Here is a 24064-nt window from a genome sequence, read left to right as displayed (position 1 = left end):
TTTCTTCATAAACCGGCAGTTGCCAGCGACTGAATTGTGCCATTTCTTGAAGTTGACCAATGTAGTTGGATGGTGCTGCCATCTCGCTATGCCTTGTTGCGCATGCCCAGTGGAGGCGGAACACATTTAGTGTCCGTGTGTCTTAGTAGAATTTAACAACAAAAAGGGTTACTACGTGTAAGAGTGATGCGTTCTTGGACTGTGATTCGTAGATTTTCGTGTACAGGTGATTTCCGATGCGCGTGCGCCAAGATAGCCTGCCAGTTACGCATCAAGGCATAGGCTCGAGAGTCCAGCCGGTCTCTCCAGCCGCGGGGAATATACCAGCTGGGCTCTCGAGCCTAACCGAGGCATCTACACCCCAACACTGTCTTCATTACCTGAGGCCCGGATATCCGGGCTAAGGGTATAGTAGTTGTGCGACCGTACGACCGTATTTAGACGCGATTAGCGCAGACGCAAATGAAGCTATTCCGATCAATAGACGAGAAGTGGTGTTACCGACCAATAGACGAACGTGATGTCATCATAAGGGTCCACATCTCAGGTAGCTGCTAGCGAGAATTTGGCCATCGGGCGTCCATCCTGCGGTGTTTTAGGCTCGTCCCCAGACTCACGTGAGCCTGACAGTGTCCCGTTTTCGTATGACACTTTCAGGAGGCTCACGTGACACTGTCAGGCTCACGTGAGTCTGGGGACGAGGCTATGGTGTTTAGTCCTTTGCTTTACCTAGGGGTCGTCTTAGTTGTTCTATTGTCGACTTCAACAGAAATTTGGCTCCACGGGAATTTGCGAAAGGGAACGTGCATTGTCCATGACAGCGCGTCTGTTTGTGGAACGAAGCGACTGACCTATACGTACGCAAGTCTAGAGACGCTTTGCACTTTGTTTACCTAAACAAATGCATTGGAAATCCTACAATTTTGTAGCTGAGACGAGTGGGTTGGGCTAAAACCTCAGTATGCAAAACATTATCACGTGACGAGATATGTGATTACACACCTGCCGAGGGTTTAGCACTGTAATGTGCTTGTCTATTCATTTCTTCATGTAACCATTACGTAATCTTATGGTCTGTGAAATGTCGTCATCAGCGTAACATTGCAAAGCCCTCTGGGGCGGGCACGTTCTCTCTGAATATTTAAAATTAATCAAAAATATGCAATGAAACCGTTTACGGTTATATATAACCCGTTTAGAGTGACACTTTCATTGACACAAGATATTGGGCAAGATCGTGTGACGTATTGTTTCATATTTCAAATGTCAATTTTTCAAGCGTTCTAGCAACCGAACTGCATCTGTACATGTTGTGCAGTGATTATCTCTGCACTGTTCAAATGAACCCAAAGCCTCTGAGGCTAAATTAAGACACACTCGAAGCAGAGTAGACAATGATATGAATAGAGAGATGGACAAAGTAAGCTGATTTACTCAGATGCCACATCATCAAATGACTGATGTGACCTGATGTGACGGCTGAGAAAGGCAAGTAATTTGGGAGGGTTTAATAGATGTGACGGCTGAGAAAGGCAAGTAATTTGGGAGGGTTTAAATAAATAGGAAACATATTAGTCTCCAAATTCTAACTACTTTCTCAATAAACATGTTTGTATTTGTATCAAAGAGATGTGTCTTCATGACGATGTTGTATATTCATGTTGCTAATGCTTTCTGCTTCTCCCACAAACCTTTTCTGTAGAACGTCCCCCAAATTGTGTGCTTTTTGACGTTCTTGATTGGTTCTCCTTTGACAAATCACTTGCGGCTGTTCCGTCTTCTACAATATGGTCTTTCCCTTTAGTACTGTTGTTCGTTAATCCCACCTCTTCATGAACTGCTTCTGCCTTGAAAGACTTTGCAATTTCTTCAGAATCATTGTCTCCTTTTACAAGTGATTCAGCGATCATGTCTAAACGTGGTCGTTTTGATGGCTGCTGTTTCTCGCCTCTGCTAAGTGGCTTCCGTTTGTTTGAAACATCACTGCAAGCTTCGACTGCTTTGTCCTCTTCTTCTTGAACAACTTGATCATGTGTGTCATCTTCTGTTGGGCTGCCTACTATGGAAATAAAACAAAGGCATCAGATTTAGTTGTTGCTTGACAAAGTATGCAAATAAAGTTGCACATTGAAGCCACCAGGTCTACGGTATTTCTCTTAAGTAAAAAACAGAAATGCTCTCATTACTTGGCTCGTGATAAAGTCATAATAGGATGTTTATAAGGTACCAAGTCCATTACCTTTTCTTTGGCGCCCTACTCTTGCTCTGTACTCTTCTACCACTTGGTCCAAATCAAATTTCTTTCGGTAATTCATGAAAAAATTCCGACACTGCTGAACAGTTTTCCCAACAATGTCAGCTATGGCTTGGAAATCACGACCATAACGTCGCACAGCTGGATACAAAACCAGCACAGTCAGATAATCAGACAATCAAAATAGCATTTCTATTACACTAAACAAACAATACATTACATCTCCTTAATTAAGTAATGAAATAGAAAGTGTAACTGTAACTGAAAGATAGTAAAGGAAGGTTTATAAGAAATCAACTTTGAGCTGGTTTTAAGACATAAAACATTCTCACCTTCTATAGCAGTCCGAAACTCATCATTTGACCAGCGACAGAATCCGTGTTTTGGAGGCTGACAAAAAACATAATCACATCTGGAAATGTCTGAGCAGCATGCAGGTACATAATGTGCGAATTGGTATACCAGAGCTGGTCGTAAAGCCATCAACTCTTCATTGCACTTATATGGTTTGTTATTTGCTGCTTGTTTACAAGCTTGAATCTGGTGCAGAGACATGAAATTTAAGCCACGCGCACACACACGCACGCACGCACGCGCACACACACACACACACACACACACACAAACAAATACCTTAGTTTTCAGAAGATTGAGCTCAGCAGTTAGAGATTCCATAACCTCCTTTGCAGCATTTGTGGTGTGCTCTTCAACAGCAGATCTGTTTACAAACATTCCCTACAATATGCAGACAACACATTATGTTGTGCAAAGTCCTGGTCTGTGCCTATTGATGTCAACTGATCTATCTATCGTTCCTAAACTTGCAATACCACTAATTGAATTTACCCAAGCCAATAGCTGGATACTACATAAATGTTTGACTATTGATCAAAGGACATTCAAAACTTTGATGTTACTGTTAATCTAACTAGTAATCTGCTCCTTTGCAGATGCAATGGAACTTACTGACCTGACAAAACTAGACAAAAGATAAACATACAAAAGTGACTCAAAGAAGATTATGATGACAATGAATAAAGAAATTAAGGTAAAGACTGTCAGCATACGACATAAAAAGTTAGTTAATTAACACAGCCACAACTAACATCATTTTCTAAACAATCAACTGACTGTTGCTCTCTTTCCATTTACAAGAATGCAACTGTTCAGTGTCCATGTTTATAATTCTCATTATTCTATAAAGTGAACGTGATGCTGTAGTGCAGTTTACCTTTGGAAGTCTCTTGCTTCGTGCTGATCGAAGTGGAGGAGACAACAAATTTCTTCTCATTCGTTTCACATGCAAATGTCGTGTCCGCTGCACAATTAGTGGTGTCAATAACCTCCAACTACAGATCACATAAACAGCTCACTAACCTGTCTCTTAGGCTCATCATTATTATCATGACCTCCTTCTATCAAGCTGACACGCAATAAATGCAAACAACAAATACATGTAGCATACAGTCACTATAATGGCTCACTCTGTCTTGCCATCTTCAGATTTAAGTTGCATTGGTTCAGTTCCAAACGGTTTGTCTCTCACATGTCGTTCAACTTCACTTTTTCCATGCTTGCCTTTCTTCCAAGTGTAATAAAAACGAATGAGACTTCCCATAGATTTGTCAGGCATCTGCCACAACAAACATAGACACACAACACTCCATATTAAGTACACTGCATGTTTGCTTTGACTGTACCATCTCTTTAATACGATGAAATGACTTGCCATGGCTGCGATAACCTTGCTCAAACATTACACGATCTTCAATATTGAATTCATCTGAACAGAAGATATAAGATGAAACAGCATATGTTATAGAATGAGATGCTGGTACACACCTGGAAGAGGAACGAAATTTGACAAATCTTCAGTTGCTTTACCGACATCATATTTATGCCAAAACAGCATACCAAGTGCCTATACAATGCAAACACAAACAGTTTAACAGTCTAATTAAGTTACTGTTGATTAAAAAAGTCTTTGTTCAAGCATGATTGTAAAAGTTCTTGATGTCACTAAAACAGTCAACTACTGCATCTAGAATCCAATAGCAAGAAACCACATCAATGATATTGTAGCTACTCTCAGCTGCTAGCCAACAATTGACTGCAATGACAATATTGTGGAAGTTATCAGACAACACAATAGATTTACTAAAATCTGTAGACTATTACTAAAAATGTCATAATTTACAACATTTGCACATGCCTGTTCCACATTATAGCCATGTTGCCCAGTTGCATTTTGAATGAATGAGTCCACTGAAATAAAATACAATAAAGCTTGAAGAAGAATCAACAACACGTGTGTTGTTATGTGAGCATTACCATCAGTTGGTGTCATTTCCTCATCTGGAGACCAGACAAGAAGCCCTTCTTTTCTTGGTGGCTTGTATTCACCAGCTAGAGTACAAGAAAATGCACAATGGCCCTTGGGTAATGTAGTGTAAAGATGACGTACAGAGTACTAGTTCTGGGCTAAGTAGCTTTGTGTGTGTTTAGTTTATACAAGACATAATGTTGCTCCTGGTTATGCAACGTAAGGTAGAGCAATTCAGAAAAATGATAGATTTTGCATTAGTCATTGCAAGTTTCCATTGTTCATTTGCAACAAGACCCGATAATGGCAAACATAAATTACACTGTTCTAGTAAAAAACATTTTCATTAAAGGAGAACTCTCACCAAAATCAACTATCTCTCAGATGAAAGCGGTCACTTCATGACACAACCCTTTGCAACCGTTTACTGCAGAAGCTTACCGTAACGAAGAAATAAAGCATTGAAATTACCTGCATAGGCGTGTTTAGTACCCGTATGTGGCATATACGTACCTCTGATTGTTGGTTAGCAAGGAAGACCAATATCTGTGCACATTTCAAGGTAAGGATTGTGAGACATATGGTGTCAAGTTGTGATTTATTGACTAAAGCAAACTGGGACACCAAAGTTATCACGCAAGTATCGACTGTGGCAATACAACCTCAGAAGGAGACCCTTCTTGGATTAGCTCATAGATCATGTCTCGCTGAATTTTGGGTGCGTTAGGAGCACTTGGTATGGTTAAACCTAAAGTAGTTGCTTTGAGAGAGTAAGACTTTGTGTACATGCGGGGAATCGTCTGAACAACTCGTTGCCGATTCCCTGCTTCTGTGGCTCTCTGGACAGTAGGTTTCCTGCAGGAAGATACCAGGCCTTGTATCTTTCTTTCAACAAGTTTAGTATTTGGTGAGAGTTCTCCTTTAACGTTGGCAGTTTGTGAGTGGCTGTCTGTCCATTCTCTGTGGTTGGTACATGCCACATTTTGAGGAGACAGCCACCCATCCACACACCTAGCCACGCAAACCGAAAGTGGTTCAGCGCTTTTATACACTCAGTCACGTGACTCATACAAAGCACGTTTTGACTAGCTGAAATAGTATACTTACATATTTATTATATCCATCCCATTTTTACATAACTATTAAAAGCTTAAAAAGGCAAATCTTCTTAACAAAATTAGTTTTGAGTATCTGTTTATAACACAAAACTTTAAATGTATTCGTTTTAGCATCCAGAGAGAGTATTAGAGGCATACAAAATTGTTCTACTAAACTCACTCACGTTCGCAAACTGTTGGTATAACAGCTTGATAGTCCTCCCCAACACGCATCTCTGGCATGCCTGTAAACGATAGAGAGACATTGAAGAAGTTCGCTTGTCTCTGTGGCTAGAATCGCCGTCTAGACAACCTTCATATCTTACAAACACTCCATCATCCCATTCCGATTCTTTGTATTCTCCATTAGAATTTGGGCCCGGACTATAGGTAACGTCCTTTCTCGCCAGCATGTGTTTCGCTGGCATTCTGTCACTGTATCGGCGTGCGCTAAAAGATGTCACCTGTCAAACTTTGATAGCGCGCTTGCTTCCTGGGGACTGTCCCCTGCTATTGTGCTCGCGTGCATTTTGTTCGCGTGTTTGTACACGTGATCTACAAACACGATAGGGGTCACTTGTATTCAATTCTTGATGTTAACTCGAAGTCAGATTTTCCGATGATAATTCTACGTCACTGCACTAGGCTTGCTATCGATTTTGATGCCTATGCTTGTCATGCCTGGGGTCATGATGTCATAACACTATTACGTCAAAACGAAGGTTCTTGCTGACGATTGGCTGTTGAGTCTGTGTTGATTGTGAAAGAGTTAGTGATTGATCATAATGGATTCTGTTAGAGCTGAAGGAAGCACTAGCATATCTACTTCTACGTTGCAAAGCACACATGTCACGTGCACTGAGAATGAAGGAAGCCATGGAGCTGCCAGCAAGACGGTTACAATGGCCAAGGGTCCTTCACATAGCCCAATGCTAAGAAAGAGTGTGACTACGTCAGGTCGACCAGCTCCTTCACCCAGAGAGTCGGATGATGCAAAGTTAGAGGATGAAATCAATTTATTTCATCTTAAGATGCTCATGGAAACGTTTCAGGTGAGTTTTGTTTGTTGTAAGAAGATACAACTGTCTATTAATTGCTAGGTTTCTTTTTGTGTTGTTGAGCTAGCATAGCTGCCTGCATGTTTGTTTGTTTATCTGTTTCTCTAGGTATACGTTCTGTACACGCGTGTGATACCTGTGATGTGTATTTATTTGTAGGTGTGATATCATAGGTGTGTGTTGTTGTATAATGCCATTTAGCCAGCATTATTAGGCATTTCTTGTTGACCAATGGTGCTATCTAATAGTTGATTTCAGCAGTTTATTTGCAAAAATAAATTTTACATTTATTAATCAAGTTAATTAATTAAATCAAATGACTAATTAATGAATGTGGCATGAAGAACTGCAGTTTATGTGGTTTACCTGGTTGACTCTAAGAGTCTTAATTAATTAATTAATTGCAGTGTTTATTAAGTATTATAAACTGTGTTCAATGATGTGTATATTATAACAGCAAGCTGATGAAAATGGCAGTAATGGTTTGGATGTCGATGAGTTCTGTCTTGCGTTTGGAGATATACTTGGCAAAGGAAAGAATCGTCAACAAGTGTGGCTCATCATCTCATGGAGTTTGAAACTAAACAGTATGTCAGCTTGTGTTTTTGTAGATGAACTTTATGTTTATGAAAATTGACAGCAACTGTGATGGTACAATAGATTGGGTGTGTTCATACAACGTTTGGTTTGGATTGGCCTGCAAGTGGTAATCATACTTGCGTATTTGTTTACTCTGCAGGATGAGTTTTGTACCTACATGTTGCTACAGTATCAAGAAAAAGATGGCATGGGAAGCACTGACAGAGATAAACCATTCCCCCGACCTCTACGTATTATTCAAAGGTTGCACTGTGTTCATTCACACACGCGCACACACACACACACACACACACACACACACACACACACACACACACACATCTATAATAGGTCTGCTTACAGAATTGTTGACTGTGTCCAACTAATCATTTTGTATTATCTTAATTATTGCTGTGGTCTTGTTTTTCATGGTATGGAATTAACAATTTTCTTGTTTTTACATAATTTTTTATGCTTTTAGTCCTCACCATGATGTAGTCAGCTGCATCTGTTGGCTTCAGAACACTCGTCGTGTTGGTGGTGATGGGCCTATTGAAGAACACAAAATGAAGGACGGCCGTTACGTGATGGTTAGCAAGGAAGGAACAGCTTGCTTCTGGAATAGTGACATGGTTCTACAGAAAACAGTAACTGTGTGTCATCAGTTGATGTGATAGATATGTGCAGAATTACGTGAATTTCGATCTACTGTTGTGTTTTATGTGAACAGTTGGATTATCCGACTCACAAGAAGATGTGGGTCACTGATTGTATTGCTCTTAGTAATGTCAACAAAATTGCTATTGCAACAACAGATCATGATCTCTGTGAGTGTGGGGCTTAATGTAAATATGGCTGACTGATGTAGAAACAATGGTGGACATTATATCCACAATTGATGTGTGGGAAACAAATCATGAAATGGGTATAGATGAAGATGTTGACAAAGGGAAACTGACTTTTGATCTACTGATTAGGTGGAGAAACGGTCACAAATAGGAACACATACAGACACTATAATACGGTTTGATAATATAGGTGATCATGATACACAGGCATGAAGACATATAGGCAGGCAGCTAGGAAGAAAAAGACTGTGTAGTGCAGACAGACAATTAAGCACACATGAAGAATTTCCCCACTACGTGTTTCTCTGCAATCACAAAAAGTAGTAAAATGGCTTTGACTATCTTTAGGCTTTTATGACCTTTCTGCTGGTTTGTGTGAAAGGCAGTTTCATGTCACTACTCTTCCTGGTGCTATACAGCACATGGACTATTGGTTTGATCTTCTTATACCAAACCATAGCATTCTCACTTTTGGCGACACAGGTGGCAATGTGGGAGCATTTACTTTTCACAAAGCAACCCAGGGTCTTTTTGCAGCAAAGAAACAAGGTTCTACATGTTTAGCAGCTCATGTGTTGTCAAAAAGGTTTACATGCTCTTGTCTAGAAAATTGCATAAGGATTCCTTTTATTGAATTGTTGAAAGGGAAACGATCTGTTCTGTGCACTGCTGTGCTATTTGAGGTATTTTAATTATTATTTAAAAAAATTGATTTTGCGTAAGCTACATGCTGTGAATCATTAGAAAGTGCACAGTGATTGGACAAAGAAGGTGATGTACTCGCGAGCACTGGATTCATTCATTTCTTGTTCGTGTGATTCTGATGCAGCTATTGTGTTAGGTCATATGCATAGCACAATTGGCAGGTCTGTCTGTCTATTCATCTGTCTGTGTATCAATTTCCATGTTTGTCTGACTAAAATGGCACAAACTAGCTACATTGCCTGGATTTGGCTGGGTGCATTTAATTGTGAGGAATTACCATTAAAGTATCTTGTCTACAATTTTAGTTACAGTTAGATGTTCTAAGTAATTAGCAGAGAGTATTCCATTTCCAATTAGATTCCGTATGCCACTCGTTAGATTTGGATAGCGACAGCTGGTTCAAGTTGACGCTAATTTAATTGTAATTTAGAAAACTTGCAAGAAAGAAATGAAATGCTCCTAGACTGAACCGAAATGCACTTATATTAAAAGTATGTCGTCTCTTGAACTCTAAAAGAAACCATTAAGTAATCCATTGTAGCGTCAATATTGTGACCTTGCATTTAATTGTGACATCGCCTAGAATGTCCTATTAAATGCTCTATTTCGATGTGAAAGCAAAAAACCGTTTATTTCCTTGCGCACCTATGCTCTTTATAGTTTGAATGTCGTGCTTAGCAATCCAATTAATGTCAGACAGAATAGAGAGCTTTATCGCTCGAGGGTGGAAAAGAGACCCACCTATCGAAATTGACATCATTACGTTCCTTTTCATTCGGTAAGCATGTCTGGAGAATTCGAGTGACAATGAGCCAAGCATGAGGAATTAGTAGGCAAACAAACAAATAGGATCTTGTCTTTATATATATGTCGTGCTCAACCAGATCAGTCTGGTTTGTAAAGTCTATCACAAGTACCGGAAGCAAACCCTGCTTCACAAGTACTTAGACCATCACGGCTGTCTAGAAAGAAGACATGACTTTACGAAGGATCCGGGTAGATCCCAGAAGCACTGTTTTCTGTAAGTGCTGCAAGTTGTGATGACCTGGAATAATGTCCAGCCACCGCGCAATACTTGTGTGCACTGTGCCCAAAGCTCCTAAGACCACCGGAACCACCAGTGTTCGACAATGCCACATGCGGCTTATCTCCACTCACAAGTCGCTGTACTGCACCAACTTCTCAGCATGTTTCCTGCCAATGTTGCCATCAGCAGGACAGCTGATATCAATAAGAAAACTGTTTGTCTTCTTATTTCTGAGACAGATGTCTGGATGATTGGCTTTGATCTTCCCAGCAGTGGGGATGGTGGTATCCCACTTTATAGTAATGTCATCCGTCTCCACAAGCCTATCAGGATGATGCCGGTACCATCTGCTCTCCACTGGAACCCCAAAATGACGACAAACATCCCAGTGAATGATGGAGGCCACCTGATTGTGTCGATCAGTGTAGTCCATGGGTGCCAAAGCACTACAGCCTACCACAATGTGGTCGACTGTTTCCAGGCCTACACTGCACATGCGGCAAGTAGGACTGACATCACGATGTAGAATCTTGCGCTCATAGTACTGAGTCCAAAGAGCTTGGTCTTGAGCAGCAACAACTAGTCCCTCAGTTGCAGCAGGAAGATTCGCTGCCTTTAGCCATCCGTAGGTCTCTTTCATGTCCACAGGTGGTTGCTCAGTGAGACACCAATACTGCCCGTGCATAGGCTTCCCGCTCCAGGACTGCACACGAAGAGAACTGCAACACGTACGGTAATGTCTCGCATCTGTTTCAGGCGCTTGCTCAAAGCCACCTTCAACCGAGATGGATGCATTCCTGTGTAAGCTTGTCGTCCAAAGCAAGACTCCTCCGCAGCTGTGCAGTAAAGCAACAAGCCATGTGCTTGATCGAGTGTGAAGATTTTCCGGAGTCACACTCCCGTATCATCTGTATGAAAGGATCAGAACTGTCAGCAAGGTACAGTTCAGCCTCACAATACAAGATTGATATGTTGACTCAATCTGTTGTAACCCCCTACCTCCATCACTGCAAGGAGCGTACAGTTGGTCAACGTCTGCAGAAGGATGGTGGACACTGTGCATAGAGAGGAGCTTTCTAGTCCGTTGATCGAGCCGCTGCAGGTCCGTCACCCCCCAATGAATGACGCCAAAACTGTAAGTGAGAACCGGTAGTGCAAACCCATTGATGGCTAGAATCTTGTTCCGACCATACAACTCAGTCCGGAGAACCACCTTCACTCTGCGAAAGTACTCACGACGGAGTCTCTCCCGCATCATGCTGTGCTGAGTACCCGTACTCTCATCTACACCTAAGTACTTGTAGACTTGACCCGGTTCCAGACAGTTAATGGTGTCCGTTTTTCCTACCGTCACTCCAGAGTTGTGTCCAGATAGCCTGCCGTTGGCAAAGTGTGCAACAGCACATTTGTCTAGACCAAACTTCATCTGGTGTCATCAGAGAAGGTACGAACCGTGTGCAACAACCCATTCAACTGATCAGAGTTTCTGCCATACAGCTTCAGATCATCCATGTAAAGTAGATGACTGATGAGGTGACGTTTGGCAGTATATATATATATATATATATATATATATATATATATATATATATATATATATATATATGTATGTATAGATGTATAGATATATTATAATTGTCTGTCTCTGCCTATCTAAAAGAATAGATGATTAAATATACAAATGTTACAACCAAGCTAATCAGTACAGTAAGCTATTCTCTACTACATGTACATGTGCAAGAGCTGTTGTTGTACTACATGTACTATAGCTTCGTTGCAACATTCAAGTCAGTGATGTCAGTCAGTTCAGCTCTTTGACTGTCTGTCCTATTATCACTTTGTGTTTGCTTGTAAACTGGAGCTTTACATTAAAGGTGCAGTATTCATAGTGACTTAATTTGTAAATCCATGTAGTAGCAGTAGGTGGTTTTGTATCTGTTGTTCTTCATTTAGGACTCAGTTTAAAATTCCAAAAGGAGTGAATTCATTTGATTATTCTGAAGATTGGAATTGCATTGGTGGGTGTTATGACTGATATGACTAGAGGCATTGCTAGTATAGCTGTTTGCCATTTTGTTTGAATGTGTTGTGTTTTCCTTTAATAGTCACCGGAGGAATTGATAGAATTATTAGGATGTGGAGTCCTCATGTTGTCAGTAAACCAACTGCTGTAAGTTGAACAGCAAATATATTTCTTCTTCTTATATCTATATTTATATATCTAGATGTATATTTGCCATACGAATCTCTATTTTGTAGGTGCTGAAAGGTCACAATGTGGCTATCACACACATCATAATATGTAAGAAGCGAGCCCACATTTACAGCATATCAAAAGACAAAGTGAATAATCTCAATTGTTTTGCAAGCATATTCTTTATCATATGTACACACATTTGCTCTAGATGGTCAAGGTTTGGGATTTACGTGGTCAGCTATGCATTCAAACTATGTCCAGGTTTCAAAGTTTGGGGCCAGCTCCAATATCTGGTCTTTTCTTCAATGAACATAATCGCACCATTGTAATAGCTGCTAGCCAGGTATGTGTGCATGCATGGTCCTCTCTTTTACTCTTAGACTCTGGCTATGTACTAATGCTTGCTAATAAGTAAGGTTGCTGTTCACAGTGATGTGGATGACCTGACCATTTGTGCACATGTGCTGTGCTGCTCACAGTTTCTGTAGCTAGAGTTATGGTGACCAGTCAGTGGTACAACAATATGGGATTGGTGTTTCATCTAGGTCTTGGCAAGATTAAATATGAGCAATAGCAACACGTCTCAGACTGCTATTCATAAATACATTGATGATTATAGGAGTGATATACAGTTGGTTTGAGTTGGTGGGTGGACAGGTAGGCAGGTATTAGAGCAGTAATGGCAGATAGGTATAGACCCGGGAACAGTTGGATAAAGAAATAGCACGAGTACATGTTCTGCACAAAGTACAAACATGTTCATCTGTAGACTGACACATACTATATCACATGTACATATAACGTTAGACAGTCTGCTCATTGTGATTCAGTTTGGTATACCTCTTACTCAGATTGGGGTGCTTGATGGTAACAGCTGTGATCACTCTGATGGCCACATTACTAGTCATGACAAACCTATTCGAGTTGCTCTGTATAATGAAAACTTCAGCCAAGTGCGGCGACTCTTCTTGTTTCTTGTTTTCATGCTGTCTGATATATTGGGTGTAATCTATAATCTTGTAGGTTGTGAGTGGCTGTGCAGGTGCTGTGGTGTGTGTGTGGGACGTGGAAACAGGAGAAAAGGTGATTCAGTTCTCTCGATTGCATGGTGATGCAGAGATCACAGCTATGGCATTTGATCCCACGGGAAGACGGTTAATAACATCTGGTCAAGATGGGACTGTGAAACTCTGGAACTTCAACAATGGAGCATGTTTGGGACAGCTAGATTCACCAGATAAAACAGAGGTGGCAAAAGACATAGGTGAATTGAATGCTGTTTGACATGCTCATCTTAAATGTGGTCGTTAGATCACATCAATTGTCTGTCCTCGGGGAAGAATTTGTACTGCTGGTTGGAGTAGACGAGTTGTTGTTCACCGGCAAGTTGTGTGTGTGTGTGTGTGTGTGTGTGTGTGCATGTGTGTGTGTGTGTGTGTGTGTGTGTGTGTGTGTGTGTGTGTGTGTGTGTGTGTGTGTGTATGTGCGTGTGCGTGTGTGTGTGTGTGTGTGTGTGTGATGCAACCTCAGATGTGTTTCGAATGCTGTAAGCACATGTTTGCAATGGAGTGTTGTATTCCAGTGATGTGAGGGATGGACAATTAGACATTCCTCCTCGAATGTGGCAAATTGTTCACAATGAGGACATTCTCTGCATGTCACTATGTGGTTCAAGCCTCCTTGCAACAGCATCTTATGACGGTGATATTCTTATATGGAGTTTGGACATGGAAACCATTTACTGTCAGTTGAATGCCAATGGAACAAGTGAAACAATCATGGGAGGTCCAATGCCTGGGAAAGCTACATTGCACTCATTCATTCGCATTCGTTCATTTATGGAAACACAGTTCATGCCAAATGAGGAAAAACCTTCTAAAATGAAAGTTGTGTTTCTAAAAAAAAATGCTTCCAGGAGATACTCTGTGGCTGCTGACCTGGTGTGCACAAAAAATGAAAACAATAAAGACAAACATAAACCTCAGCCATTTCAAAGCAAGAATCTGCAGGAGAGCACTGACATTTCTCGTCTTTTACAGTCAGCTGGTGAAGTGGCACTCCATGGACGAGGACGACTACGAAAACGAGCATCAGTTCAAATTCCAGCATCAGAAAGAAACATTTCTGGTGGAGTAGAAGTTGAGTACGGAAACAAATCAACAGTCAATGACAAACAGTCAAGTGAAACTTCATTCTATCTACAACAGAACAGTAGAGCTATTGAGCAAGTGTGTTGTAGTCCTGTGATCTTATGCCCATCTGCTGTCATTGGCACTGTCTTTAGATCTTGTTTCTTGAAGCAAGATTACAAGACAGTGACACGGCAGTTGTAGTTGCTGCAGGTGCAGGAGGTTGGGTGCGTTTCTGGAATATCTACGGCAGTGGCTTGCAAGGAGAGTATTTAGGTTTACATCATGATCATCCAGACTTCTCATCTGTTTCTGCACTGGCCACAGACCCAGATAATATTCTGTTGTACACAGGATGCAGTCAGGGATATATTAAGGTGATGTATTATGGTACACCAAACAACATTCTGCGCTTAAATAAACATGCATGGATGTGTAAAAGATGAGTATAGTATATTGTCTCTGCATATACCAACAATTCAGCAAACAAGTGACACGGACATTGGTATCAAAGCATTCTAAATATGGTACAACCATGCTCATGTGCATATTAAAAATAGATTCCTGTCTAGTTCTTACTTGGGAGAGTAAAATTGTGTTGTTTGATACTTGCTTTGACAGAAGACAAACACAAGCATTTAATTTCTGAAAAAGCCCATTTGATTAACATTCCAGAGGTGGTTAAATGGTGAAACTGCTTTATTCATGCTAATCACATTTGAGGCAGTTAGACAGTGAAGAAATGGTCTTTCTCCCACCCTCCCCACTAGCTCATGTGCAAAATGCAGTCTGGCACCCTGATGCTATGTTGACATCAATGTGAACAAATTGAAAGCAACTTACTCAAATTAACAGAACTTAAATTAAGAAATCCCATCCATGTGAAGCAGCCCAATGTCCATGTCACTTGATTTTGTACTGTAGTAAATATCAATGTCTTCTAGGTGTGGGATATATCTGACTATTGTATCAGCTCCAGTGCTCAAAAACAAAGCTGCAATCCACGAAAGCTCTCTCTTTATGTACGCCTGCTGATATGCAAAATAGCGTACAAAAACAGCAAGACTCCCTTGGATAGACTAGTTGCCAAACCCAAGTTGACATCAAAGTTCAAACAACCGCCTATTCTATGTTCTTGGCATGCTCATGTTAGAAGTGTTACGAGTCTCAGTTATAACAAGGAAAGAGAATGTCTAGTTACAGCATCAGCAGACTGTACTGTTAGACTCTGGACGGGATGTGGCCGATACATAGGTTGGTGCATTGTTTGTCAGTTTGCCTATCTGCGCCTTTCATCTTTGTTGTGTCAAAACTAAGGCAGACCTCCAACTATTATCAAGTGTAGATAAAGCCAATGAAGATTCTACAAATGCATGTGTTATCCACATTCAACGCAAGGTGTAGAACAAATAGCATCATTACATCTATTAGCAGTTAAAACATCCTCACACTGCCATCCTCAAATATACCCAAAACTGACAACTATGGTTTTCCTGCATGCACACTCTCTGTTCTGTTGTTGCAGGTACATTTGGTCAAAAAACTGTATGGAGGATACCTACCGTTTCTGCATCCACATCAACTCCCATGCCAGAAGGCATTCCCAAAGATGTTGATCATATCGCCTCTGAATATACTCTGAAGACTGTGTCTGGTCCCTATGCTACACGCTCTCAATGGGTGTTAGTCATCACAGTTTCAGTGTATGTTCACATTATTCAGTAATTGGTACTGTTTCAGTTTGGCACGGAATATTCTCAAAACAATTCATGCAATGGGACTAAGCAACTCTAGACGGGAACACTTTGGTACAGAACAATCAGGAACAAATGGTGCTTTCTTAGACAAGCAAACAAATGATGATCATGAACAACTGAAGATGCAAAATATGCAAGCTTTTGTAGACATGCGCAAATGCCAGACAAGGTAAATTCCCTTTTCCAACTACACAAACATGACAAATTGATAGTTGAACATATAAACATACAAACCGAGTCTTGATACACACCCATTTTGTCATCACTATGGATAATAACGAAGTCAAACAAGTGCACCATCAGACATATATGCTACAGTAGTGTATACTATACAGTGTGGAAAATAGGGAACTATTTTGGCTCAGACACACTGAGCCTAAGTAGGACATTCTTGTATGGTGTTACAAGTATAACTAAGTGCCTCCCCTACTGGAGCCAGATTGCATGTAATCTTTTACAACCAACTTGCAAGGGAGAAATGGTGTTAAAGGCAGCTGAGGTTTCTCTGGATAAAGCATGCTAGGAGGCACCTAAGTTCATGAAATTAACAGTTACACTATTGGAAAGGTCTTCACGTGCTAAGAGACAAGGTTTACACTATCATACATATGCGTACCGATGGATGTTTTGTCCAAACACGTCCCAACACTGGTGCAGTATTTGGTCGGACAAACAACACATTCTGTGAGACATTGTCCTATGTCCTACCGTTATTCTCCACACTGCTATAGTATTCACATTATTTATGATATGCCAGACACATCCAGACATGCTACTGTAACATTCATTTGGAAGTCCAGACGGCAGTTGAGAGTGTTTGATTCGAAACTTTAGCACATTACACAATAATTGAATATATATGATATAAGACAAACACGGATTGATGCATGGAGAAGCCGAGACACAATTAAAAGACTACAGAAACTGATTGGGACACATGATTCCATTGATACCTACAAGTATACTCATATTATGTCAACATTAGGAACAAGACAAACATGCAGTCACCACAAGATGATGGTTAGCTAGACAAATAGATAGGCAGCTAGCCAGGCAGATGAATAGCAATGTAGGTCAATAAAATTAAATGATTGACAAGACTGTTTCATTGCTATAGGGTCAAGAAATCATATCAGCTGCCTAAGCTGCGACATGATGGGTTCGGAAATTTCGTCATTTACCCAGAACTGCACATTGCTGAACTAGAAGATGTGAAAATGCCCCATACCGGAACAACTGGTACCTCTCTAACATCAATAGTCCAGTCCTTGTGGTTTCCTAAAGGATTGGATGCAAGCAGAGTAGCCAAAAACAGATGTGGAGCACTCAAGTCTCTTGTGCAAAGATCAACATACAAAGGAAAGTCAAAGCCAAAGTTCAATGAGCACAACCTGTTTAATATTCCAACTGCTAAAGAAGCCAAATGAACAATACTAGGAGCAAGTAGACAGCAGAAATAGAAGTGAATGTTGCTCTGCTGTTATTGTAGAATAATTGTTGCCTATCTACTACATGTTGTATGGCTTCTAAAACAATATGTACACAGTCATCTTTAGCTGTCTCCTTGGTTCTGTTCTTCATATGAAAGCAACAGATTGTTCCACTCTAATAGTTTACGAGATATTACTGAAATCTGATGTTAGAGTTAAGAAAGGAATGATTTGCTGTATAGAAACTTTGATCAGTCTGTGCAATGTTTACTCTGTCTACTTGTCTTATATGTATATTAGTGTGTCAATCTTTAGCGTCCTGGAAAAAAGTCACAAGTTTGGCTATAATTAGTTAGTCTGCTGCCCACTGAATTAAGTTTGAATGTTGACAAACATGTGTCACAGCAGCAGTTCTACTCTAGCAGATACTGATATTAGAGTAAAATTTGTACTAAAATGAAGAAACTCTATTAAAACAAAGTTACTGATATAACATTTTGAGGTAGAAGATAACGCTAGTTCTCCATCCTGTTTGTCTATATGTCTGTCCACTCGATGTCTGCCTGTCTACCTATTCATGTTTGTCAGTTTTCATCTCACCAACAAACAGGTGTTTCCCTGCAGTCTACAGAAAGGATACAAATTCATTGTAGATTGTCAGTAACTGGGCTATTTCCTCTGACTGTTGATCTGCTGTTGTCTACAATATAGAGCACACAGCCATGTCTGTGTAACAAGCTTTGTAAGGAGAAGAGGACGAACCTGCTGACTGATATGAACATGCACTAGAGGTTGTAACTTGCTGCTACATGCTGGCAAATCTACCACCATAAAGTCTTCCATTTGCATCAAAAACAGATAGAATTTAATTATACACAAAACAAAAACGTTTGACCTTCCAGGTGTTTGGTATCAATGTTACCCTTGAGATTACTCACTGCCTGCAACCTGTCAGCTGTTTGTTTGACATGCTGTTCTCCTAAAGGATATATAAAACAATGACTACACTCCACACAGAGCGGCAAAGTGAGAATACCTGACAATACAATGTTACACTTCACTGCATCACTTGAAGCTGCTCTACCTTCCAATTCAGGATCAAGAAACATCCTGAGACTACTAACTACAAACAAATGGAACATCAACTGTGACTTTTACTGCATGCGTCAAACAATCAACAAACATGCTCAGTCACATATACTTACTCTTAGACCATATTTGAGAAATAGCTTCTCTAGTTGATTTCACTTGTCGCAACTTCTCAGCAACTGCAGTGAGCGATTCAACGCACTAAATAAGCAATAAGAAACAGAATCACACTTCGCCTCAGCAGTCGGCTAGACGAATGTCAAATACACATACTGAACTCCTGTGAAAATCAAAAGGTGGTCCAACTCTCTCTTCCAGACGTGTGATTCTCTCTTCCAAACTCGCTGACTCCATCGTCTCTGCCGCATGCGCACTTTCGTAGCTAATATCCCGTATTTACGGAGGCGGTTCATTCAAGCAATGTTTTGCTCCCTATGAGGTGAACTTGTTGTCCAGCAGCAGTTCTAGAAGTGTTTCAAGTTCCTTTGAAATGGAAAACGATCTTGTATGCAATTACAAGAAATGTAGGCGAAGATTGACGAAATACGCTTGGGTACGACGTCAGAATTACGACACTTTACTGTTACATACATTACTATTCAAATTGCTTTACATGCAGGTGACTTCGTGCTCTCGTATCCTCACGTGAACGTGTAGTCGCTAGTCATGTGACTAGATGGAGTTTTCACAATCACAGTTTGGTTATTTGATGGTGACGATTACTTAGATATTTTTTGTGAGGAAGACGGATCAAGGGAATTCTCAAATGCGTCTATCAGCCATGTTTGTCCAGCTTGTATGTTGACACTTAAAATGAAAGAAAATTAATTGTATGGATTATAAAATGTAAAACTAAATATTATAATAAGCAATAACAGTAGCAAGTTACATACAGAAATTTCTATTGTCTCAACATCTCAAAATCTCAAGCGACTCTTCCAGATCGGTAGAAGGTTGATGCTACTATATGTTTTCCTTGATTCCAGTAATCGCGTGCACTTGAGTGGTTTATAGAATATTATTCTAATGAATAATTAATTATTATTTCTAAATATTTATGCTTGGCAGTTTGTGTAGCCATTGTATATGTTAAAGGTGAGAGTGCGCTACCAGGAAAATATGATGTGATCAAGACAGATCTGCAGCCTACTGATCAATATAAATCTGTATGTTACATTCTGAAACTTGAATATGTACCTACTCAATCAGGTTGATATTGGCTATATGCATGCATGTTTGCTACGTTGTCTTCCAAGATGGTTCTGGCCGGTCAAAGACCAGATGTTGTCATGGAAATTTGCTCAAGAGCGATGGCATTTTGGACATACCAGGTTTGGTGTTGTGGTATCTGCAGTTTGGTGTGTGTGTGTGTGTGTGTGTGTGTGTGTGTGTGTGTGTGTGTGTGTGTGTGTGTGTGTGTGTGTGTGTGTGTGTGTGTGTGTGTGTGTGTGTGTGTGTGTGTGTGTGTGTGTGCATTTTGGTTGTTACTTGCGAAGTTTCATAAGGCGAACACAATTTTATTGAAAGCTTTAACAAAACAATATCAGTAACTAATGTACGTTACCAATGATATTTTACTATTCAAGTCTCATCAAGAAAGAATGTATCAAGAGTATGTGTCCACTCGTGCAAAAGAAAAATGCACACAACTGGAGCAATATTACCAACAAGTTGTCTCTCGGGCACAAACTGAAATGGCTGGTAACCACCACATTCAAATAGATTTACAAGGTTGTTATTGCTCACTGATGTGCTGTTTTATAGCTCTCAAACAGCAGATAACAAGTTGGTTATGTCGTGTGTACATCCAATTGCCTTGCTGATGTTAACTGCATTTACAGATGTTAAGAAAGACCTTGACAGTAATAAGTTAAGATACAACGAAGTGTCAGATAAGCTCATGGAAAGGAATCGTCAGTACCAAAGACTTCAAGTGAGACGTTTACATGCTACTCTTTCAATTGCACATTAAGTTTTTGTATGTTTTAGGCAATGTATGACAGTTTGAGAAGGTAGGGTGTTGCAATATGTGTAATGTCAAACTCAAACTACTTCAAAACTGCATTTGGATATGTTTGTCTTAGGAGAAGCATCACACCAAGGACTTTTAATGGACGTGAAGCAACCAGTGGTGGTCAAGGGGCTGCTGCTGTAAACAGATACGATATTCCACTGGGTGTACAGGAAGGTCAGTAACTAAATTACCAATACATCATAATTAGTTTCCAAGTTGAAAGTAAAGAAACACAAGAAAGATTTTGTTTGATCTACAGGCAGATCACTGGTAGGCAAACAGACAAAACTAACAGACAGACAGACAGACAGACAGCATGTCATGTTCCATGGAAATGGTTTTTGCATGCAGTTGAGTAGTACAAGTTCAGTCACTGCAATAATAATATAAACTTGTAACTATCATTTTGCGTAGACGATCAAGAGCAGCAACATTCAACTTCAGCAAAGTCATTGTTTGACATTTCCTTGAATCAGAGTTGCATGGAAGGCATTTGTTGCACATATTAAAATCAACATTTTGTATTCTCTCTCATGCTGGTGTGTTTCTCAGATAGTTTCTCCCTTCGCTCTGTAGCAGCTCGGCAGATGCCATCAGAATCACAAGCTGATTTTGCTGGTGCCTGTCAGACAACACCTGCTCGAAAAGTCAGTGGAAGAAACAGCCCAGATGACAGAAGACCTTTCAGCCTTGAACTGAACACACCAGCAGGTATAGCACAACGAGCTGTCCCTCCTAGAAGAATGTAAAGGAAAACTGAATACTGATTGGCATATGCTCATTCATATGACTGCTATATAGTGTTACTTACTGCTAGCCTAACTAAGTAAGTTAAGGTCATATCAATATTTCTTACAACTAAAAGCTGTATTTTCACTCTCACTTCTTCAGCAATGAACCTCTGGAGAAACGATTGACTTGTCAGGAAGTATTATGAATTTACACCAGTTTCTAATTTAACCCAAGTGCGCTACTTGTAAATCTATAAAATGATACAAAGTGACTGTCATACCACAAATTCCGTATCACCGCTACAATAGTCTGTAATGGTTGAAGTGACGATATTCATAGCTAATCAGATATTACAGTATTATTACAGTAGATAGTCTATGTCTTGCCACTTGATCCTTGATTCAGAATTTCCATTTCCATTGTAGCATCAGACTGAAATATATTGTGACCTCAGACAAAAAGCAACGTTAATTAATAAACACTACCAGGTTATCGACTTCGTTTAGAAATATTATTTACTTAATTAATTAATTAATTAATCAAATTCTGTTCAAAGATGAATTTTGACAATAGATGTGTGATAAATTTCAAAACAAGTTAATTGAACAAGAGTTGGTGCAAAGACAGTTCACAAAATTTTTAGGCAGTGAAACTTATAAATGTAATGTACATCAAGACTGAACTGTGGAAACTTTAATTTGTCCTCTAGTGCATGATATCGTGAAGCTCGCTAAGTATACGAAAGCTAACACTGCTGCCTGCTGTATCTTCAATAGGTCGAAACAAAACTGACTCTGCCTTTACAAAGTAAAGCAGCATCACCTAGAGTTAGCTGTTCAGAAATTGTTATAGTATTAATTATATAATCAAAATTGTGATCTATAGGGCATTGGTATGGGAACAAAGAAACCTATTTGAGAGACTGATTATTTATCCACTTTGCAACAGAGTAGCGATTTAGATCTACAGTAGCTTTACATAGATTTTTATTAATTAATAATCATTTAAAAGAAACAATAATATCAATAATTCTCTCCTAAGAAAATGATCTATCCGCATAAATTTTGTCTCACGGACACTCAGAAATACTTACTCATTCGACATCAAACTCAAGGTGTTGAACATGCACTCTTCGCATGGTCAATCGAATGCGCGCACACGTGAACGCCATGTGACTGTTCCGTCCACGTAGTCCTGACGCAATAAGATTGCATCAGCTTCTTTTTAGCATGCACGTGCATGGCTATCAACCAATCAGCAACTGGCATCATCTGGCATTTGGCGCCATTGTGTAATTGGGCATTGTGGAAGCATGGCGTTGGACAAGTCCATCCTAGAGCATTATATGAAGTTGGACCAGCGTGACAGTGTGCAAGTGATGTACATCTGGATCGATGGAACGGGAGAATATCTTCGTTCGAAGACGAAAACTCTCAATTTCGAGCCAAAATCTCCAAGTGATTGTCCTGTCTGGAACTTCGACGGATCAAGTACGGGGCAAAGCTCGGGTGACAACAGTGACGTCTATCTGCATCCAGTTGCTCTGTTTAACGATCCTTTCCGTGGAGGTAAGAACAAGTTGCTTCTTTGTGAAACTTACGCCTCCAATCACACCCCCACACGTTCCAACAAGCGCCACTCATGTGTGGCCGTCATGAAAGAAGCGCGCGAAGCTCATCCCTGGTTTGGTATTGAGCAAGAGTACATTCTACTGGATGCAGATGGTCAGGTTCTGGGGTGGCCTAAAGGAGGTTTCCCGGCGCCGCAAGGACCTTACTACTGCTCTGTGGGAACAGGAAGAGTGTTCGGCCGTGATGTAGCTGAAGCTCACTATAGAGCATGTCTCTATGCGGGATTAGACATAGCGGGCACTAATGCGGAAGTGATGCCAGGACAGGTATGACGCATTCTAGTGCATACGCAAATCTTGTCTGAATACTAATGTGACAATGTCATGTAGTGGGAGTTCCAGATTGGTCCTTGCGAGGGTGTCGAGATGGGAGATCAGTTGTGGGTGGCTCGTTATCTTCTCAACAGAGTAGCAGAAGATTTTGCTGTCATAGTCACTTTAGATCCAAAACCGAAACCAGGAGATTGGAATGGGTCTGGCGCTCATTGCAATTTTAGCACAAAAGCTATGCGTGAAGATGGTGGCATTGAACACATCAGAACAGCCATTAAGAAAATGTCAAAATGCCATGTCGAGCATATCAAAGTTTATGATCCCAAAGGTGGCAAAGACAATGAGAGGCGACTTACTGGTCTTCATGAGACAGCTAGCATCCATGATTTCAGTTTTGGTGTTGCACATCGAGGTGCAAGCATTCGAATCCCTCGACAAGTAGATGAAGATGGCAAAGGTTACTTTGAAGACAGACGACCAGCTAGCAATTGTGATCCTTATGAGGTCACCGAACGTCTGGTCAAGACTATTGTGTTAAACCAGTAGTGACGTACACTGGTACAGTAAATCAGTCTCTTGGCATGGAATGCATGATTTTTGCCATAAATTGGTTGTTAGTCTCAAGACATTGCAATCTTTGTAGCTGCAGTCCTACTTGGATGCCTACGTAGATGTGTAGTTTTTATTGGCCTATTTTGATTATGCTCATAATGGTTGAAACAAATTGCTCATGTTTCTCTATTCTTTGTTTCATCATCACTATTAATTAATATTAAATGATACAGGTGCAGCTGCAAAGACTGTAGGAGGAAAATCAAATCTCATGGTGCAATCATCTCATTGTAGGATGTATTATTTTTTTCTCTCTGGTGGTCTGGCATGGTCAATTGAAGTTCCTTGTCACATGGTGGGTTGCACACCC

The 24064-nt window shown here is 40.3% G+C and overlaps 5 protein-coding genes and 1 long non-coding RNA gene across 13 annotated transcripts; 3 read left to right on the top strand and 3 right to left on the bottom strand.

Annotated features, from left to right (window-relative positions):
* Window positions 1-1235: 1235 nt before the first annotated feature.
* On the bottom strand, window positions 1236-6112 carry LOC134190734 (REST corepressor 1-like). 2 transcript variants are annotated; one of them, XM_062659230.1, is made up of 14 exons: window positions 5988-6112; window positions 5860-5919; window positions 4586-4660; window positions 4467-4519; window positions 4097-4175; window positions 3955-4037; window positions 3739-3887; window positions 3632-3677; window positions 3486-3572; window positions 2888-2989; window positions 2717-2794; window positions 2587-2644; window positions 2240-2395; window positions 1236-2059 (listed from the first exon to the last, which is right to left on the bottom strand). In XM_062659230.1, exons 1-14 carry the CDS (start codon window positions 6100-6102, stop codon window positions 1665-1667), a joined length of 1536 nt encoding a protein of 511 aa, XP_062515214.1. In that variant the 5' UTR covers window positions 6103-6112; the 3' UTR covers window positions 1236-1664. The 2 variants fall into 2 exon arrangements, with proteins under 2 accessions (XP_062515214.1, XP_062515215.1); XM_062659231.1 differs by lacking the exon at window positions 2240-2395.
* A 151-nt stretch (window positions 6113-6263) lies between these two features.
* LOC134191490 (WD repeat-containing protein on Y chromosome-like) lies at window positions 6264-17401 on the top strand. Of its 3 annotated transcripts, XM_062660111.1 has the most exons (23): window positions 6264-6396; window positions 6474-6726; window positions 7190-7282; window positions 7344-7397; window positions 7472-7575; window positions 7793-7964; window positions 8042-8138; window positions 8508-8708; window positions 8766-8842; window positions 8904-9025; window positions 11845-11909; window positions 11997-12061; window positions 12151-12234; window positions 12297-12431; window positions 12940-13041; window positions 13112-13336; window positions 13400-13470; window positions 13671-14316; window positions 14373-14594; window positions 15162-15471; window positions 15743-15899; window positions 15958-16143; window positions 17092-17401. In XM_062660111.1, exons 2-23 carry the CDS (start codon window positions 6577-6579, stop codon window positions 17399-17401), a joined length of 3648 nt encoding a protein of 1215 aa, XP_062516095.1. In that variant the 5' UTR covers window positions 6264-6396; window positions 6474-6576. The 3 variants fall into 3 exon arrangements, with proteins under 3 accessions (XP_062516095.1, XP_062516094.1, XP_062516096.1); XM_062660110.1 differs by lacking the exon at window positions 6264-6396 and having other exon boundaries at window positions 6449-6726; XM_062660112.1 differs by lacking the exons at window positions 6264-6396; window positions 6474-6726; window positions 7344-7397 and having other exon boundaries at window positions 7196-7319.
* A 30-nt stretch (window positions 17402-17431) lies between these two features.
* Window positions 17432-18854, bottom strand: LOC134191493 (dynactin subunit 3-like). Its single transcript, XM_062660117.1, has 7 exons — window positions 18767-18854; window positions 18610-18694; window positions 18441-18527; window positions 18300-18383; window positions 18167-18225; window positions 18045-18104; window positions 17432-17607 (listed from the first exon to the last, which is right to left on the bottom strand). The coding sequence occupies exons 1-7, from the start codon at window positions 18845-18847 to the stop codon at window positions 17527-17529; spliced, it is 537 nt and encodes a 178-aa protein (XP_062516101.1). The 5' UTR covers window positions 18848-18854; the 3' UTR covers window positions 17432-17526.
* Window positions 18855-18893: 39 nt separating this feature from the next.
* Window positions 18894-21256, top strand: LOC134191492 (E3 ubiquitin-protein ligase CCNB1IP1-like). 2 transcript variants are annotated; one of them, XM_062660115.1, is made up of 12 exons: window positions 18894-19046; window positions 19113-19128; window positions 19221-19289; window positions 19589-19659; window positions 19750-19824; window positions 20080-20194; window positions 20258-20278; window positions 20335-20426; window positions 20483-20505; window positions 20578-20681; window positions 20922-20996; window positions 21060-21256. In XM_062660115.1, exons 1-12 carry the CDS (start codon window positions 18984-18986, stop codon window positions 21254-21256), a joined length of 921 nt encoding a protein of 306 aa, XP_062516099.1. In that variant the 5' UTR covers window positions 18894-18983. The 2 variants fall into 2 exon arrangements, with proteins under 2 accessions (XP_062516099.1, XP_062516100.1); XM_062660116.1 differs by lacking the exons at window positions 18894-19046; window positions 19113-19128 and having other exon boundaries at window positions 19244-19276.
* Window positions 20717-22422, bottom strand: LOC134191494 (uncharacterized). 4 transcript variants are annotated; one of them, XR_009971813.1, is made up of 4 exons: window positions 22333-22422; window positions 21364-21688; window positions 21189-21242; window positions 20717-21129 (listed from the first exon to the last, which is right to left on the bottom strand). It is a non-coding gene; the product is annotated as an uncharacterized LOC134191494 (long non-coding RNA). The 4 variants fall into 4 exon arrangements; XR_009971814.1 differs by having other exon boundaries at window positions 21391-21688; XR_009971812.1 differs by having other exon boundaries at window positions 21189-21688.
* Window positions 22423-22508: 86 nt separating this feature from the next.
* Window positions 22509-23883, top strand: LOC134191491 (glutamine synthetase-like). Its single transcript, XM_062660113.1, has 2 exons — window positions 22509-23136; window positions 23200-23883. Exons 1-2 carry the CDS (start codon window positions 22552-22554, stop codon window positions 23686-23688), a joined length of 1074 nt encoding a protein of 357 aa, XP_062516097.1. The 5' UTR covers window positions 22509-22551; the 3' UTR covers window positions 23689-23883.
* The last annotated feature ends 181 nt before the right edge of the window (window positions 23884-24064 follow it).

The sequence above is a fragment of the Corticium candelabrum genome, chromosome 15 (assembly GCF_963422355.1).
Source record: "Corticium candelabrum chromosome 15, ooCorCand1.1, whole genome shotgun sequence".
Lineage (NCBI taxonomy): Eukaryota > Metazoa > Porifera > Homoscleromorpha > Homosclerophorida > Plakinidae > Corticium > Corticium candelabrum.
The sequence above is the reverse complement of the archived record's forward strand: the minus strand, read 5'-3'. Positions and strand labels throughout refer to the sequence as shown.